This window comes from Antechinus flavipes, chromosome 3 (assembly GCF_016432865.1).
Source record: "Antechinus flavipes isolate AdamAnt ecotype Samford, QLD, Australia chromosome 3, AdamAnt_v2, whole genome shotgun sequence".
NCBI classification, from domain to species: Eukaryota; Metazoa; Chordata; class Mammalia; order Dasyuromorphia; family Dasyuridae; genus Antechinus; species Antechinus flavipes.
Window position 1 is genome coordinate 243,677,043 of NC_067400.1, and position 20,562 is coordinate 243,697,604.

Here is a 20,562-nt window from a genome sequence, read left to right on the forward strand (position 1 = left end):
TTTATAGCTATATATTAAAGTGATGTCTATGGACATTCTTGATTTACTACTGATCTATTTGGAAAGGTCTCTAACCTTTATTATATAAAATATTTGCTCTTGATTTTAGACAAATTCTACTTCTCTGTCCTTTCTAATTTTATTAGCAGAAATAAATATTGGATTTTATCCAAAGTCTTCTTTGCATCTAAAGCTATCATCATGTAGAATTTTAAAATTATCTTTAATTTTTTAATGTGACCTGTTTTATTTGTTGAGTATAACTCTTAAGTTATACTACATAATCTTAAAATATGTTGTGACCTATTTGATATTTTATTTAAAATTTTAAATTAAAGTTCATTAGAGATATTAGTTTATAGTTTTCTTTTCATTTTTCTCTTTGCTTTAGGTATCAAGTTCATATATGTATCAATGAAAGATTTTAAAAGGGAGGATTCTTGGAAGATAGCAAAGTAGCATAGGAAATGAGAAAAGTAATTCATTTTGAATCTGTACTCTATTCCAATCAGTATTAATCTATTTGCTAGAATATAATTCTGTATTATATATAAATAAAATTCTGTATATAAAACCTCAAAGCTGTGAACTGAAGATTCTAAGTTCAATTACTTATCTATAGAAAGTTAACTAAAGACTCCATCCTTGTTCTGCCTTGTGATAGTGACCAAACCCAATGTGGCAGAGATCACAACTATACGGAAACTCCCACAAAATATTTTTGTATGTGCAGACCAATCACTTGTCCAATAGGAGCAGGTGATCATCTTATGACCATTTAGATTACTGGTTGTGATAGTTTCATCAATTTGTGACCCTTCTGGTGTTTCTATTTTAGCTTCTGTATTGTATGTTAACCAATGAAATCACTGTTATGTATTTAGCATAATTGTAACCCTATAAAAGTATAGCCCTAGCAAGAAGTGGCATCTCAGATCAATGAGGAAGATCTGAGATACACTTCATTAGAGAGAATCATGGATCCTTTGATAAACTGCCATTGGCTCAGACCTCTGCCTCAGTCTCTTTTATTTGTAGGTGGGATAATTTTAACCTCCACAGAAATATTAGGCTCTCCAAATTTCTCCCAGAAACAAAATAAAATAGTGCCTCAAAATCAACTTTTAGCTGTAGAAATAATTAAAAATTGGGCTAAGCAGTTGTCCTCCTAAGACAACCTAAGAGGACCTCAGAAAAGATCTAACCTCCATGAGCAAAGGTTTGGCTCAACTGAAGTACAAACACTTCCAGAAAGATACCACAGAATCAGCAATCAATAAAATCATAGGAACACTCAACCTGCCTTCAGGAATTTTCACCTCAAATCCAGTCTGAGAGTTGGACAGCCAAATAGAAGTGAAGGATTTTCTGCTGTTGCCAGATACTAGCCCCAAATGCGCTGATTATAACAGTCCCATGCCACATTGTGAGTGAGGAGAAACTAGTTCCCATCCAGTGAGTGTGGTAACAGAGGGTTGAAGACCTTAATGGCTTGGATACTTGGTGGAAAACAGAGTTCCTGATTTTGGTTTCACAGAAAAGGAGAAACTTTCAGCTGAAGTAGAGACCTTAGGGAGTGAGAGCATTTTCAGTAACACACAGTAATATGGCTGGTGGCCCTAGCCATGGCTTAGGGGTGGAGTAAAGTGCCTGACAAAGACAGAACTCAGAAAACAATAGTATGGAAAAAACAGAAGACTGACACATCTTCTACACTTCAGGACCTAGAAAAACTTGAAAATAAAATAAGCTACCTTAAAAAATGAATAAGCAAAAGAGAAAGAATCCCAACCATAGATAGCTATTATGGGTATAGAAAAGATCTGGGTTCATGCCTAAAAGAAGATAACAAAGTTAAAAAAAAACAAAAAACCCTGCTTCTTAAAAAAAAATTTCAAATGATCACAAACCCAAAAAAGGTTTTTGGAAGAGCTTAAAAAAGACTTTAAGAGTCAAATTTAAAAGGTTGAGGAAAAATTGGGGGGGCGGAGAGGAGTAGTAAGAGCTTTCCAAGAAAATTATGAGAAGAAAACCAACCAACTGGAAAAAGAAATCCAAAAATTTGAGAAAGAAAATAACCTTTTAAAAACTATAATCTGGCAAAGGGAAGCTAAATATGTTATAAAACACCAAGGAATAATAAAAAACAAAATCAAAAGAGTGAAAAAATAGAAGAGGATGTGAAATTAGAAAAACAAGTGACCTGGAGAACAGATTGAGGAGAGACAATATAAGAATTGTGGGACTGCCTGAAAGTTATTATTTTTAAAAAGAGTTTACATATGAAAATGAAAAAATCATTAAGAAAAATTTTCCTGAATTTCCAGAATGAGAGGGTAAAGTAACTATAGAAAAAATTTATCAGTCACCATCTAGAAAATATTCCAAGATGAAGACTCACATAAACATCATAGTCAACTTTTTAATTTCTCAGGTTAAGGAAAAAATACTACAAGTTTCAAGGAAAAATATCAAAGATCAATTTCAAGGGACTATTTATACTTTATACATGGAAATGTAAATCATACATCTAAGCTTTTCATTAGTAAGGGAATATTTGAAAGAAAGATTTGAGTAGAGCTGAATATGATATGATTCTAAAAGGCAAATCCACATAGGAAAAGATATATTAAAAGGAGTAATCAGATTATAAGAATGAGGTGCAAGAGCAAGAACTGATATACAATTAGATGGGGGGGCTGATAACTTTGGAATGATACTTATCTGGAATAGTTTAAAGAGGAACAATACAAATATATTTAGAAGAATAAAAAAGTTTTCTAAATTTATGAAAGAAATAAGAGGAGGAGAGAAGAACATAAGTAGAGGTATAGAAGGGAGTGTTGATTAATGGTAATAGGATAAAAAAGGAGGGAAAAGGTGGGAGGAAAGGGTAGGGGGAAATGATAAGGAAGAGATCCTTGGAGGTGAAGGTGGGTTATGAAATAGCTTAACATAATAGTAATTACAATGGGCAAAATTTAGAAAGATAGTGGTTGGAAGTAAATCAGACATATGAGGAGAGATAGGGTAATAAAAAGAAAGTGAAAATGATAATAGATAGGAAAAATAAGACAGAGGAAAACACACAATTAATAATTATAACTTTGAATGGGAATGGTATGAATTCACCTATAAAATGAGAAGTATATTTGAAGTTAAACTAAAGAGTTAGAGTGGAATTCATCAAGCTTCATCTTAGGTTAAAAAAATCAGGGATAGTAATCATGATCTCAAAGTTAAAATCAAAATAGATTTAATTAAAAAAGATAAACAGGGAAACTACATTATGATAAAAAGTACCATGGAAAATGAAGCAATAGCAATACTAAACTTATATTCAACATATGCTATAAGATCTAAATTTGTAAATGAAAAAAAATGAATTCAGGTGGAAAGATACAGTAAAATTATTATTAGTAGTAGTATAACCTTCATATAAAGTGCAACTTTAACCTTACCCCTTTAGAAATAGTTAAATCTAAAACATAAATAAAAAAGCAAAGGAGATGAATAGAATCTTAGAAAAGTTAGATGTGATAGTTACCTGGAAAGGACTGAATTGAAACAGGAAAAAATACATCTTTTTTCTCAACTATATATGCTACTTTTTACCAAAAAATTACCATTTATCAGGCCATAAAAATTTTATAGTTAAATGCAGAAAAGCAGAAAATGCTTTTAAATGCTTCCTTTTTAGATTACAATGCAATAAATTATACTCAATAAGGATAATGTAAATTTGTTTCTGTTAAAAAAAAAAAAAAAACCACTAATTGGAGACCAAACAACTTAATCTTAAGTAGTGAATGAATTAAAAAACAAATTATAGAAACAATCAATAATGAGCCATGTCAAAACATATGGGATGCAGCATTTCTCCCATTATTTAGATCAGTCTTTGTGTGGTATATTTAAATTATATATGTGTATGTATATGTGAAAACAATTTATAATTTATATATAAATTTATAAGTAGATTATATATCTATCTAAACTATACATGACCATGTGTCTATAGATACAAAGATTTATTAGTATCGCTACATGTTCCATGTTATTAGGACAAAGTAAAGGAAGAGAAACTATAAGAATAGCTGTTATCTGAAGTGTTCTTTTAAACTTTTTGAAAATTATGTCCTTACTTTAATTATGTTCTTACTTCATCTTCACACTCTCACTTTTGTAGTACTAATAGGAAGTTAAAAGAAAAATTTTATATTGATGCCAATAATGATCTTTAAATGCAATTTTAAAAGATACCAGGTTATCTTCTTTATTTTGTAACAAATATAGTAAAATTCTTTCTCCTACATGCTTTAAGAAATAACATGGAATTCTTGAATCATCCTCTTTTGCAAAAAAAGAAAATCTCTGAATAAATTTCCTTTTGAAAAATGGTCTTTAAAGAAATTTTAAGAAGTCAACTATGATACTTACTGTCATCATGCCATTCAGTAGACCCATTTCTGACTTGGGTAGAGCTTGCAATCTTTCCATTGACCATTTTTCAATAACGGATGAAACTCGAGGGTTATCGATATTAAGTAGCCGAAATCCAGTCATATTTACTCCACTATATCTGTAGATTTCCAGGTCTAGTGCAAAGAAATCCTGTAGTATGTGACAGAACTGATAACTTAGCATATGCATTAAGGAGATTCTAATTAAAAATAATGATTTAGGGGGGAGAGGAAGTTAAATTTCTTATCCTCATTCTTGTTGCTTCGCCAAACTCCAGAGAAATAGTTTTGATTTTTTTTCTGATACTATTACAATTATGACAAACATGGTGAATCTACAAATATTCAATATGCTCTGAAGATTGCACAAAGTAAATTCTAAGACTTTATAATTATAAGTTTTAATTTTATAAACTATATTATAAATTTAATATAAATACATACAATAAAGCTTAAAAATTTATTGTTTATAGGCTCCATTCATATATTTGTAGAATATAGAATATCATAATTTGGAGTGCCCTTGTTGTTGTTGTTGTTGTTGTTGTGTTGTATTGCTTCAGCTCAATTCTCTACAAACTGGATTGCCATGTAGCTGCTTCAATGATTAGCTACCCTACTGTGGTGCTTTGCATTGTTGTTTTTGAGTCATTTTCAATTGTAGTCAACTCATCAGGACCTCGTTAGGGGCATTTTCTTGGCAAAGATACTGCAGTGATTTGCCATTTTATTCTCCAGCTTACTTTACAGATGAGGAAACTAAAGCAAACAACGTTAAGCAACTTGTTCAGTTGCTGGTAAATCTGAGGCTGGATTTATACTCATATAGATGTATATTTCTAATTCCAAGCCCAGTGATCACTGCGCCATCTGGTTACCCTATACATATTTTTTTTTAAAAAAAGATTATAGGTTGTTAGATCTTGAAGCACATTTAGAAAGCACAGCCCAATCACATTTTTCCAATGAAAAACCCAGAGCCTAGAGAAATTAAATGTCCTTCCAATGGATGAACAGCTATGTTCAAAAAGCAGGACCAAGAATTGAAGATAAGTCTTCTAACTCCAAATCCAATCTCCATCTCCATCCCACTTGCCCACCATAGAGCTCCAAGCCTGGAGTAAAAAAGACATCCTCAAGACTTCAAGTTTGGCTTCAGGTACTGTCTCAATATATTGCCCCAGGCAAGTCAATTAACCCTGTTTGTCTCAGTTCCTCTTCTGTAAAATAAGCTGGAGAAGGAACTAGTAAACCATTACAGTATCTTTGCTAAGAAAAGCCCAACTGGGGTTGTTAAAGACCATGTTTAAGTGTGAAGGGGGAGGGCAATTCTTCGAAAGCCCCCACAGCTGTGAATCATAACACACTTGAAGGAATTGCAATTCAGCCTTTACTGATGCATATGTTGCTTGGAAATGAAATAAATCAGAGGCAAGAGGGAAGAGGAAAGAAGTCAGAGAATGTAACTGCTTCTCAGTTTCTTGTATCATTATCATCCTCTCACATGAAAGGATCCATTCTGCTGGTTCAGAATTAGATCCCCAGCAGCCATTAGCAGATGGCTCCTATAATAAATGGTGCCAAAAAGGGGCATAAGAAACAAAGAGGCAGCAGTGCTTGAGAGCTGTTCATGAGCAGGATCTTTCCAGGAGAGTTTCTTCAATAACCCATGGGGAAGGAAAGGGAGAAGAGACCTGGTAAGACCTTTTCAGTCAGGGTAATTAAAATTGGCCAACACATCAAAGGGCTGAGCCAGGACACTGATGAGGGACTTATGAAAAATGCCTGTTCTGATTACAGTCTTACTTCTCCATTTGTCAGAAAGTTTGCCTCCATGATGGACTATTATGATATTAGAGTAAATTATATCTCACAAGATTCAACATCTGCTGTAGTGTCTCACTCTGCAATCATCCAGAGGAATAGGATGGAAAAGAATTTGATAGTGCTGTTTGAATTCCTTAGTATGTGGACTCAGATAACAACTCCTGCACAAACTTATTAACCATGCTGTTGGGGAGGAAATAATTATGTTCCTATTAAAAAATGTGGCCTGGTTAAGGACTATGCCTAAGTGTGAAGGGGCAGGTCAATTCTCTGAAAGCCGCCACAGCTGTGAATCATAACACACTTGAAGAAATTGCAACTCAGCCTTTACTGACGCAGATGTTGCTTGGGAATTGGGAATGAAATAAATCAGAGGCAAGAGGAAAGAGGAGAGAGGTCAGAGAATGCAACTACCTCTCAGTCTCCTTGTATCATTATCATCCTCTCACATGAAGAGATCTATTCTGCTGGTCAGAAGCCATTAGCAGGTGGCTCCCATAACAGCCAGCAGCCATTAGCAGGTGGCTCCCATAACATGGGGTCACAAAGAATCTAAATGACAGTCATGTCATAGTAGTCACTCATATTTAGCTTATAATCTTTGTTCCAAATAATAGACACTTCCATATTCATTTGATTAGTATAATTTAGTAAAAACAAAATCCTAATAATTTTTAGTTATAAATAAATATTTTGTACTACTAGAGTCTCATAAATAGTTATTTGGCATTTAAATATTACTGTGATGTCTTCTACTTGGCATCTAAAAATCTCCAAATAATTTAATTCCTTTAAATGTCACATTGTTATTATAACCCAGTGTTTAGTCAAAGAGGTAGATTTCAGTTTTGTCAGGCAATTTTGTGGTTGTTGTTGCTGTTATTTGTCACTATTGCTTTATCTTGTTATTGTCTTTTTCATGATATTCAGATAAATGGTCCAGGGAAAAGTTGCTAGACTATTCTTCTTCTATATTTAATATTCTTTGAACATCTGCACAGATAGATAAAATACTTCTTCATATATTTTGAAAAAAAAAAACTACGGGGAGATTATCTTAACCTTCTAAAGGTTCAGAGAAAGCATTTTTAAAAAAACAACTCAAGTGACAAAATGGCATGTATCTCATCCTGCTGTTATATAGTTTTAATTTGTTCTATTAGGTTTCAATGCTATTAGTTTAGAAAGGATAATGAATTTGTGATTTATAGTTCTTTCTACTTGATTCTTTCCAGATAGTTGGTAGCTACTAAAGTTTTGTAAGCAGCAGGGATATGTTTCAGGTCTTCATCAATCAGTAAGTCCAGCCTCCTAAAGATGAAATCTTTCTGTAATTACTGGTAACAATGACTGGAGTGCTGCTCAGTTTCTACAAACAAAAATGCATTATCCAAACATAAGTTTAAAGTTTTTTGGATGTCATATTGTTGGTTGAGTTCATGCAAATGTTACCCCTAGATCTTTTAACTCTGGGTCTCAGCTCTTTTATAGACTCCAATCATAATAATCTCAGTTGCATTTGATTTAGCTTCTTGGCAAAATGATATCTGCTTGTTCCAAAAGTATTTCTTTCAGTTTTTAACCTATTTAGCATGTGTTCTAAGAACATATACCAATCTGCCTCCACTTTTTTTGATACTATGCCAGTCAGACAATGAATACAACACAGGACATGCAGTCAAAATGATCTGAATAAATATCATCCACCAGGCATGTTCAATGAGTAAATCACTTAACCTTTATCATTATCATCTGTAAAATGGAGATAATAATAGCATCTATCTCATAAGGTTGTTGTAAGGATTAAATCAGTAAACAAATGCAAAGTGCTTTGCAAATTTTAAAGAGCTATATAAAAGCTAGCTATTATTACAATTATTTTACAATAAGTGCCTTGGGGTGATGGGTCCTGTCCTGCATTAATACTGTACAGAACTTTAGTTAAGATAACTTTCCAAATTTTCTGTTGTCTAGTTTACCGCTCAGTATTACTTTCATTCATTGTTTCACTTTGACTTCTGAATTCAAGCTCAAATTTTTCCATAGTACTCTCTACCTTGTAGTACATTGATTACTTTATATTTATCAAGAATCGATGATATTTTAAAACCATTGGAGAAATATGAAATAGCTTGATGTGGAGTTTTTGTGAATCACATCTCAATATAATTAATAACATTTTGGTGTGATCTTTAACTTAGAAGCTAACCTCAGTTCTACTTAGGAGATAAAATATTTGATTTGAGAAGTAACAGAATCTTAAGAGGTTAAACTTATTTTATATAATTTATTTCATGTGGACTTGAAATACCATAAACCTGCTTGTTGTTTGTTCTGCCAATACTTTTGGAAGTCTTAATAATTTGGTAATTCCTTTGAGATGATTATTTTGTTCTGATATCTTCTACATTTATTATAGTTAAATTTTATCATGCCAAAAGCATATGTTAAGTCTGGCATTGCCTAAATGTTAATTGCTTTAAATATTCCCTCTAAATTTGACTTTAAGATTCTATTCAATCTCTTGAATCTTATTTCTTTCTTCTTATTAACTTTATTCTTGGTATGTCTTGCTAGAGAAGATCAGTCATTTGTACTCCTCAGAACCATTAGTTTAATTTGACCTCTGGCTTCAAGTTCCAAGATTTTACTGTTTGTTTTAACAATTTTACATTTATCAAGTCCATATTTTTCACTAGAGAAAGTTTTCATGAGATGAAGTACTTGTTATGTCCTTCTACATGGAGTCATATAATTTGATGTTATCTATGTATATTAAATGATTAATAAGATGCTTTAGTATGACTCCCTTTTTAACTTGAAAGTTTTGTTGAAAATTGAGGATAGTGGAATTAATACCAGGAAGAACCAAGTTAACAATATCCTTATCATCATTATTATTATCTTGATCTAGGACTATGATTTCATCTTTATTGAGAATTTCTAGTATAAAAACTTTCTTTTATAATGTAGATTAGTATCACCTCTAGAAGTGAGAAATTAAATAACTTGGTCATGGTCACATAGCTAGTCTATGTCAGAAAGAATACTTGAATCCAGATGGAATGGACTATAATACCTGTCCTCTGCTTACTGTGCCTCATTTCATTCCTAAGTAGATAAAAAGATGAATATATAGATAATTGCCTAATAAACTATGTGTGTATATATGTGTATATGATAGCAATTTTAAAATATTAAAAAAAGACAAAGCTATATAATCTATTCCAAAAAGGTGTGAATTTTCAAATCTATGTGAGTTGTCATATGCCTTATTTGGGGGGAAGGGAATTTTTTGCTTTATGAAGGAGGAGAATTGACTAAATGAGCTATCAAAAACAAAAGGCAATTTAATTTCTGTTAAACAGAATGACTAAAATCATGCTCTTTCGAAAACTTAGTTTATATATTATGGGAAGTACATATGTGTATATGCATACACACACAGAGACATACACAGACACACATATATTGATATATAATATGTATTTAATTATATATGAACTATATTTTTCCTAATGAGTCAAAATTTTTGAAGGATAAAACATCAGCCAGTCTCCTGAGACTGAGACACAAACTTATGGCTATTCTAATATCTATTGGCTGGAGGCCATAAAACAGTATAGAGCCAATGCAAAGACATATTGGCTTGTATTCCAGTGTTAAGTACTTATACTTCTTAGTTTCCTTTAATTTTATTCCCTTTTCATGTCATACATAGGGATAATTAGTTTTAACAAATATTGTTCAGCTCTACAGGATTTAGTAGATTTGAAGGAAATTAAAGTAAGTTTTTTTTCAGTTCCCTTCCTTTAATAATGACAAGATGACAGTAAATTTAAACAGAAGTTGCCTTCCATGAGAAATTTCCATGGAGAAATTTCTCTAATATTATGAAATTCTTAATTTTTACTGAGACATTCTTACCAGTGTTGTAAAAAAGTAGTGATAATATTCAGTCATCATACCCATGAAAAGAATCTGTAAAACACAAAACAATGTCAACACATTATTGAATGTACTTGGAACTTTATGCCTTTGTTTTACTTTAACATGAATCACAACAATTGGTAATCATGAAGGGATCTTGAGAAGGAATAATTTCCTCAGAACAACCTCTTAAGAGAAATTTTCTTTGGTGAAATTTTCACTGGTGGATTTATCCACCGAAGATCACATCAGAGACCTGACTCATTTCTCAATCCCAACTCTTCTGATCCAAGGTTGGAGATGTGGCAATTGTTGTTTAATTTAAATTTACCATTGGTGTTTAGAGCAATTGTTTGATAATAATAGGCAGCTGAAAACCCAAGAAGTTCCCATAAGGGTCAAGCCCCTTAGAGAATTTTTTTCTCCAAGGAAACTCTCAGCTGAGACTGAGGAATGTTCAGAAAACATGCACCAGTGACAGCCCCTTGAAGAAATTCTTAATAAGTCTAGAAACAAAAATATTTCCCATTCTAAGGGGTTGGGAAAGTCTATTGTTTTTATTTTGGGAGGAAACTCCATTTAAAGAAATTCTAAGTTCAAACTGGGGGTGCAGAAAGCCAAGTAAACCTCTTATTAGGGTACTTGGCTCCCACAAGGAATTTTTCCTATAGAGATATTGGTGGGACTGGTAGATGGATTTAGCTCTACCTTCTACTTTTGGCCAGGCAGACAAGAGACACAGATAATAAGAAAGGATTTGCCAGTCTGAAGAGAATGGCATAATGTTACTGAAATGTAATTTCTCTATTGTGAATTTTGAAAATGTGGTTTTGAAGTGGATTGTGGTCCCTTTAAGAAACTGATTTGTGATCCTTTCTAATTGATTTGTGATTCACATTACTCACAGCCCCTCCTGGCTGATACATTATCAATTCAATTTTTATAATAGAAGCATGAAACAGGATTTGGGGTTAGATTCACTCAACCACAATCTCAAACAAAATTAAAACTAAAATAGATTTAGTTAAAAGAGATAAAAAAGGAAACTTTGTAATCAAAGGTACCATAGATAATAAATACTAAACATTATGCACTAAATGCCAGAACACCCAGGTTTTTAAAGGCAAAGTTAGATAAATTATGGGTGGAAATGGATAGCAAAATAATGGAGGACTTAAAAGCTTCCTATCTCAGGACTAGATAAATCTAATGGAAAAATAAATAAGTCAAGGAGATGAATCAAATCTTCAAAAAGCTAGCTATGATAGCTATTTGGGGAGAATTGAATGGAATAGAAATTAATATACTTATTCTCAGTAATACTTGGTACATTTACAAAAATTGACCATGAGTTAGATCATAAAATCTTTATAACTAAATGCAGAAATATTAAAAGCATGGCTAACATGTTACAGAGATAGCATATTTCCTCTAATAAGTCAAGGACAGTTATTGATTCTCAGATTTTTAAAATTAAAGTGAGTTATAGAAAAACTAAACTTTTAAACTTACTTCAAAGAGAAAAATTAAATTCTCAAACCTATGAACTTTTGAATTTTACTCAAAAACAAATATGATAGGCAGTTAATTCAAAATGTCTGTGGTGATGCAGAATAGAATAAATTACAAAAATGGAAACATCTATTTGTTATAGATGAAGAAAACAAAACCCAGGATTGTGAAACAACTTGTTAAAAGTCACATTGATTTCAAAAGTAGGATTTGAACCTAGTTACTCTCATGGCTAAACAAGTACTCTTTTCACTGTACCACCAAAAAAAATTGAAATGATATAATCATTTGTTTAATCTGATAAGCAGGAAAAAGCAAAGATTTCAAAAGATTAGGAAGTCTAAAAGTAAACTCTTTATTTCTTGTTAAGAAAAACTGGAAGAATGATGTACCAAAAAAGAATGTGAAAGAAGAAAGGTTTAATCTGCTATCTTTTAGACCAAATTCAGAATTGGAAATGTTAACTAAATTTGTCACCAATTAAAGATTGAAGTGATCATGAGAAAAAAAGTAGAATCTAACTGTAAATATACAGCAAAGCAGAAATAAGTCTCAAGGAAAATGAATCAGTGGCTGTATTGGCAATTTTCAGATCTCTCAGCCCAGAGACAGTAAGGGGATTGTACAATGGTCAGAAGGAGATTAACAGGGGTCCCATTGCTGGCACCAGGGGCCAAATCTGCTGTATTGCCTATACTTGTATTTGGGTCAAAAATCCTGGAATTCCCATTGCAAGAAGGAAGACTAGCATAGCACAGCTTGTTGCCACAAAGGAGTAGGGACTCTGGTCACAGTTCCAGGATTGAAAAGAGTGCTTGCAGTAACTCGCAAAAAGTAATAAATACACTTCTCAAAATCATATTACCTTGAAAGAGTCAAAAACTTACAAGTCCCCAGAATTACCTTTGAAAACAACTGCATAAAAAACCTGAAGCTTAGGACAGTGGCCCCTCTATGTGGAAAGAGTCATTTAACATAGAGTTAAAAGTCAAGGAATCAGCTGGAAAATGATTAGACAACAGAAAACAATTCTGACCATAGAAATTTACTCTGGTGATAAGGATCGAAACACAACTTCAGAAGAAGACAACAAAGTCAAAATTCCTTCATCCAAAGCCTCAAAGAAAAATATGAATTGGCCTTAGACTATGAGAGAGTCAGAAATGATGTTAAAAATCAAATAAGAGAGGTAAAGGAAAAACTGGGAAGAAAAATAAAAACGATGCAAGAAAAGCATTAAAAAGGATCAACAGTTTAGTAAAGGGGCACAAAAAAAAATACTGAAATAAAAAGTAACTTAAAAAACAAAACAGGCCAAATGGTTAAAAAAAAGAAAGGCACAAAAATCCATTGAAGAGAAGAATGCCTTAAAAAGCAGTTGGTGAAATGGGGAAAGATATAAAAAGTTCAATTAAGAGACAAAGTCCCTTAAAAGTAGAATTGGTCATGGAAAAGAAATGTACAAAAGCTCACTGAAGAAAATAATTCCTTAAAAGTTAGAATTGGGCAAGTAGAAATTAAATGATTTTATAAGAAATTAACAAATTAACAAAACCAAAAGAATGAAAAAAATAGAAGAAAATGTGAAGTATCTTATTGCAAAAACAACTGACCTAGAAAATAGATCTAGGAGAGATAATTTAAGAATTATTGGACTAACTGAAAGTCATGATCAAATAAAGAGTGTAGATATCTTCCTTCAAGATATTAAGAGAAACTACCCTGATATCCCAGAACAAGAATTTAAATTGTAAGAATCCACCAATAATTTTCTGAAAGAAATCCCAAGAAAAAAAACTCTTTGGAATATTATAGCTAAATTCTGCAACTCCCAGATCAAAGAGAAAATATTGCAAGCATTCAGAAAGAAATATTCAAGTAGAATGGAGCCACAATCAAGATAACACAAGATTTAGCAGTTTTTACATTAAAGTATAAGAGGGCTTGGAATATAATATTCTAGAGGGCAAAAGAGCTAGGATTACAACCAAGAAAGCTGAGTATAATACTTCAGGAGAAAAAGTGGATATTTAATGAAATGGAGGAATTTCAAGCTTTGTGATGGAAAGACTAGAGATGAATAGAAAATTTGATTTTCAAACATGGTACTCAGGAGAAGCACAAAGAGGTAATCAGGAAATCATTGAAGGACTTAATAAGATTTATCAGTTTACATTCCTACAAGGAAGGGATGATATTTGTATTCTTAAGAATCTTCTCATTATTGAGACAGTTAAAAGGAGAATATATAAACAAAGTGCACAGATGTGAGTTGAATATTAAGGGATAATATTTTAAAAATAAAATTAAGGGATGACAGAATCTGGTACACTGTTTTAAAACAAATGTAAACAATATTTTATATATAACTGGGGAAAATAAACATATCAAAACATGAAATTGAATGTAATCCTGCTTGGAGAAAAAATAGATATTCAATGAAACAAAGGACTTTTAGCATTCATGATGAAAAGATTAGAGCTATATAGAAAATTTGACTTTCAAATAACAAGATACCAAAAAAAAAAAGCATAAAAAGTTGAACAGAAAAGATACATTATAAAGGATTTGATAAGGTTTAATTGTTTATATTCCTACATGGGAAAATGATACTCAAATTCCTAAAATCTTTCTCATTATTAAGGCAGTTAGAAAGAGTATACAGAAAGCAGAGGTGTGAGTTGAATGTAATCTAAAAAAATATGAAGGGATAAGAAAAAAGAAAGCATTGGGAGAAGGAGAAAGGGAGAGGTAGAATGGGATAAATTATCTAACATAAAAGAAGCCTGAAAGAAATTTTATGGTGAAGAAAGAAATGGAAGGGAGCACATGAATCTTATCCTTATTAGAATTGGCTCAAAGAGGAAATAATATCCACAACTGGGTATTATTTGGTATTAGTTGGCATAGTTAGAAATGTATCTAGTAATATAGGAAAGAAAGTAGGAAGGAAAGGGAAAAAAGAAGGTTGGGGGCAAGGGGACATAGCCGATAGAAGAGAGGGCAGTTTGGGGGAGGCAAAAGTAAAAATTAAAACATTTTTGAGAATGTTATAATTTATGACTCCTCTCCCTCTCCAAAATAAGGACAAGATTTTGGGATAAGAATTCATTATTTGTTTTTTTAAGTGTGGGGAAAATTGGAAAGCAGTTGTTGGGATAGAACAGTACCTTACACCTTTTACCAAGACAGAGTCAAAATGTATTCATGACCTAGATATAAAGAAAAATATTATAAGAAAACTAGAAGAATAATGAAGGTATTACTTATGAGACTTATGGATAGCCAGGAAATATATAAATAAACAAGAAACAGAAAGCAAAATTTGATATAAAATGGATATTTTCAATTAGATTAAATTAAAAAGGTTTTGCACAAATAAAAGAAATGTAGCCAAGAGCATAAAGAGATGCAGAAAATTCAGGAAAAATTTTATAGGCAGCTTATCAGATAAAGTTTTTGTATCTAAAATATATAAAGAACTTTGTCAAATCTATAAAGAGTCATTCTTCAAGTGATAAATGATCAAAGAATATGAACAATTTTCCAATAAAGAAATCAAAACAACTTTATGAAAATATGAAAAAATGCTTTAAATCATTATTGATTAGAGAAATGCAAATCTAAAAAAATCTTGAGATATCATTTTATACCTGCCAGATAGGCTAAAATGATTGAAGGAGAAAGCAACAAATGCTGGAGGGGATATGGAAAATTTAAGGATACTAACGCATTATTGGCAGAATTGTGAATTGATTCAATCATTTTGGTGAACAATCTGGAACTACATTCAGAGTTATTAAACTGTCTATATTCTTTGACCCAACAATACCACTACTAGGTCTATGTCCAAAGATGATTAGGGAAAGAGGGAAAGAACCTATATGTTCTAAAATGCTTATAGCAACTCTCTTTGTGGTGTCAAAAAAAACCAAACAAACTGGAAATTGTAGGGATGTCCATCAATTAAGGAATGACTAAACAAGTTGTAGTATATGATTGAGATAGAATACTATTGTGCTATAAGAAATAATAAGGTCAATGATCTTAGAAAAGCAGGGAAAGATTTGCCCAAAATAATGAAGAATAAAATGAGCAGAACCAAGAGAACATTGTATATAGTAACAGTAATATTATTTGAAGAATGATTTTGAATGAAAAAAAATTTTCTGTTATAAATACATAAATTAACTATAAAGAATATATGAAGAAAGATGCTAGCTGCACCCAGAAAAATAACTGATAAATTGAAGTATTTATAGAATAATTTTACATATATACATATATGTTACATATATAGCAAATTGTACATAGTAGATTCGCAGTTTCATGTGCAATCATTTTTTGTGATACTGTATTATATAAATGCTTATTTTATTCCATAAGTTTAAAAAAGTACTATTACTACAAATACTACACATACAATATGACTTATCAACAGACATAATTCAGTAAAAGCCTACTAACCTTTCATAGTTTAATTGCTCTTTACAATAACTAGTATCATCAATCAAATCTACATTTAAAATTTGCAGTAAATTAAAACTAGATTATTTCCTTCAAGTGCCTACTTCCTTTATACCCACCTTACCTGCTTAAGAATTTCAGCTGCCATTTCATATGAACAATCAAATATCACATAGAACTCATTTCCTTTTTTCATTTCCTTCAGTAAAGGCTTGGCATCTTTATTCCCAGAGGGCAGTTGACGGATTTTTATTTTAATGTTGTATTTGGAAGGAGCCTTGATCAGTTCTTGCAGACGAATTAGACCTAGAAAATGATATATAATCATCCAACCAAAATTATTGTTGAATATTCACTGCGATTTCATCAACTATATCATTTTCAATATATGTCAGGCTGTCACTATTCAAATTTTATACATTTGACTGCTAATTTTGTCAACTTGCTTCCCCTGTAAAAACACAAAAACTTATTAACATCTTAAAATTCTTGCATTGGAGATATTATATATTTTCATCCCCATTTTATAGATCAGAAATTGAGATTCATGGTGGTAATTGATTAAAGTTGTTATCCAGCTAGTAAATATTGAAGCTAGCTAACAGTGAATAATATTACATCCAGTAAAAAAAATGTAAACAAATTATATTTATTGTTAATTAAATAACTCTTTTTATAAGGTTGATTCTTAGCTACATTTACATTTCTATCCATAGTATTTAGCCCCTGAAATATGTTTCTATATATTCTAATTCCTCTTAGCATAAAAATATCTAATGCAGAAGATTGAAGATTTTTAAAAAATATTTTTAAGAACTAATTCCACCAGAACAAATTGAATATCTCCTACTTAGTAATTCAAATGCAAAAGTATATATGCCCAAAAAGAAATGGGAAAGACTAGGAAATAATAAGAATGGGAAATATAGAAAATAATTTAGAAAATTTATTTACCATTATGTATATGATTGTTTTATGTGATCTTCAGGATTTTAATATCAGGGATTTTGATGTCACTGTATTGTCAGATAACATCCTAGATAAATCCCATACCTGTGTTGTCTTCATATACCACCGTCACTATTTTCCAATTATAGTAGAGGATCAAATCCAGGACTGCCCTACTGAATGCTGCATAATCTGGATAGAGGTTGATATAGAACATATCATTTTTATCCACTGTAGGATGTTTCCAGTGAGTCTGTATGTGAGGAACTTCAAGAGCATTGCAAATAGACTGTACAGCACTGACTGAAGAGACGTGGGATGGGCCAAACAGGGCAGCCACTCCAAGTGCAAGCTGGTCACATGCTGTGAGAATAAGTGAAAGAGAAGAGAAATAAAGGGAAAGATGGGAAGGGGAAAGGAGGGAAGGTAGAAAGAATGAAAGAAAATTCTGGGGGGTTTTCATTTCAAATTTCTTTATTCTTGGAATTATTTTTCCTATCATGATCTATAAAAAAGAAGCATGTTTTTAGCTAGCTTAGAATATGGAAAGCTAGAATATGTTTTTAAAATAAATTTAAATATATAATTGATTATTCTGAAATCAAAGGACTTCAAATAAATGTTATTTGGTATACTCACTTCAGTAACTTAAGATGGCGATCCCCTACTTAGTGTACTTTTGTCATTCTGACAACTCATCAGTCAATGGGATGTCATATAATGTGGTTCTTGTCATATGTAGAGGAAAAATGAGTCTTCATTTAAACACAACACATAGAAGCAAGGTGCTCTAGATAAGGTGGCAAACTATTTGCCCAAAGGAGTTAATATTGGCTGATATTGAATTAGAAAACATATAGAACATTCATAAAAGGCTATCTTATATAATTGTTACTATCCAAGCAAAATATGTTTCATAAATTCATTTTAGTACTATTGTTTTGGTTAATTAAACTATATTTTATTAAATTCTAACACTAGTTCCTATTAAATAATTAAAAAGTACTTAGCACCATTTATAAAGTTTATAATTTATGTATAAATTTATATATAAATATAGAAAATTTATAATTTAAAATAAAAATTAAAAACACATTTAAAATTTTCATAAGAATATCAGGAATAAAGTTGTCGTTGCTCAATCATTTCAATCATGTCCACCTTTTTATAACACAATTTAGGATTTTCTTGGCAAAGATATTGAAAAGTTTGTTATTTCTTTTTCTAAGTAAAAACTAGAACATGAGTTCAAATCTAGCCTCAGACACTTGACACTTAGTAGTGGTATGATTCTGGGGAAGTCACTTAATCCCAATTGCTTCATCAAAAACAACAACAACAACAAAAAAAAACTAGGTGACCATAAAATGTGAGCTTGGAGATTGATTTGGAAAAGATAATGAAATATGGAAAAAATAAATCTTTTCCTTTTAAATTTCCTTTATTACAAGATCTGTTGGCATAATCCTATCAGCAAAAAAAAGTTTTTCATAGATGTCACCCATATCAAATAGTATACATGAAACAGATCTTCTGTATTCAAATTTAACTCTATATTCAATTTTTACCAGTTTTAGTGAAATTAATTTCAATGTTCTCTTAAGCTCATTATTGGAATATAGTCTATATCCAGAAGAATCCATTGTTACCTGAAATGTTTTACAAAAACATGTAAGATGGAGTGAGTTTCTAATATTTAGTTCTGCAATACTAAAATTATTAAACAACTCAATCGTTCTGAAATTTTTTTTGCCACTGAATTAAAATGATGAGATTTCGTTTCTTTTTTTAAAGTATGGCTCCCCAACCTATCAATTATCCCTAACTCCCAAATTTAAAAAAAACTTTTAAAATGCTATTTAGATATGTATTGTTTTTATTTGGATCTACAGAATAAAAACTTTGAAGCAAATATATATGCTATTCTTATTCTGATTTAAACTATAAGGCTTTCTTTTCTAGGGAAAGTGGTCTTTAAGTCTTCAAAGGATAGACTTGCACAAGAAAGGAACTCCTCCTACATGCTCTGAGAGCCAGAAAATTGTGAAATTTCTATCTTTGATTTAACAAAATGATGAAGATTATGCTGAGGGGGCAGAGCCAAGATAGCAAAGTAAAGGAAGGGATTTATCTGAGCTCTCTCAAGTACCCCTCCAAACAATGTTAAAATAGCACCTCAAAATGAATTGTGGTGCAGCAAAACTTACAAAATGATGAGGTGAAATAATTTTCTAGGTCAAGACAACATAGAAAATTGACAGGAAAGTTTGTCTCAGGGGACGAAAATAGAGCATATTCCAGATCAGGCTTTCACAAGAAAGTTAGCAGTAAACCTTCCCTAGGTGACTGAACTGGAAACTATGGTTTCTAGAGTTCTCTAATTGTAGAGAGTATATGTGAGAGGTGTTAGACAATTCGTCAGGAAAAGATTACAGGGGCTCATTTTCTGGCATTGGTGTCTGGTTTAAGTCCCAGGGCAAGGAAGCATATTAGACCTTATGATTACAGGGGAGCAGAAAGCCTGGTTATAGTTCCAGGGCAAAGAAGAGTTCTTGTGGCTGCTCACAGACAGATCACAGGCCAGGAGAGCAGTAACCCTTCCTTAGATCATACTGTTTTGAAAAATTGAAAACTTACAGGCCTCACCCCCACCCTGAACTAGCTCTGAAATAGTAATAACAAAGACCTGAGAAAGAATAGTGTCTTCTTCAGACCAAGAGCAGAATCCAGCATTAATATAAAGTAAAAAGTCAGAAAATGTGCTAGAAGATGGGGAGGAAAGGGAAGAACCTGGCCTTAAAAATTGCTATGGTGTAAGGGAAGATCATAACTCAGAAGAAGACAACATATTCAAAAGTGCTACATCCAAAGACTCAAATAAAAATGTGAATTGGTTTCAGGCACAAAAAGAACTCCTAGAAGAACTTAAAAGGGATTTTAAAAATCAAATTTAAAAGACAGAGGGGAAAATTGGAAAAAGAGGGACATTTAGGTGGCACAGTGGATAGAGAACCAGCCCTGAAGTCAGGAAGACCTGAGTTCAAATCTGGTTTCAGATACTTAATGCTTCCTAACTGTATGACTTTGGGCAAGTCACTTAACTCCAATTGCCTCAGGGATAAAAAGGAAAAGGAAAAGAAATAAGAAGGTGCAAGAAAATTTTAATTTAAAAAAGTTAAAAAAAAAAGAATGGAAAAGAAAGTACTGAAGAAAATAACACCGTAAAAAAGAATAAGTCAAAAGATAAAAGAGGGAGAAATATTCACTAAAGAGAACTCCTTTAGAGATCTAAAGGATCTCTAATTCTTTAGAAATTTTAGAACTCTAAAATCCAAAGTAGAATTTAGGGACAGCTAGTTGTCACAGTAGAAAGAGTACCAGCCCTGAAGTCAGGAAGACCTGAGTTCAAATCTGG

The 20,562-nt window shown here is 31.8% G+C and overlaps 1 protein-coding gene across 1 annotated transcript in view; it reads right to left on the minus strand.

The window, feature by feature from the left end:
• Positions 1-20,562, minus strand: part of GRIK1 (glutamate ionotropic receptor kainate type subunit 1) — a 96,625-nt gene that overhangs the window by 57,157 nt on the left and 18,906 nt on the right. Inside the window, exons 3-5 of the mRNA XM_051984783.1 lie at positions 16,324-16,505; positions 10,218-10,271; positions 4,441-4,614 (exon numbers count right to left, since the gene is read on the minus strand). Of these exons, the coding sequence (XP_051840743.1) occupies positions 4,441-4,614; positions 10,218-10,271; positions 16,324-16,505 (410 nt within the window). The remainder of the gene's footprint in view (positions 1-4,440; positions 4,615-10,217; positions 10,272-16,323; positions 16,506-20,562) is intronic.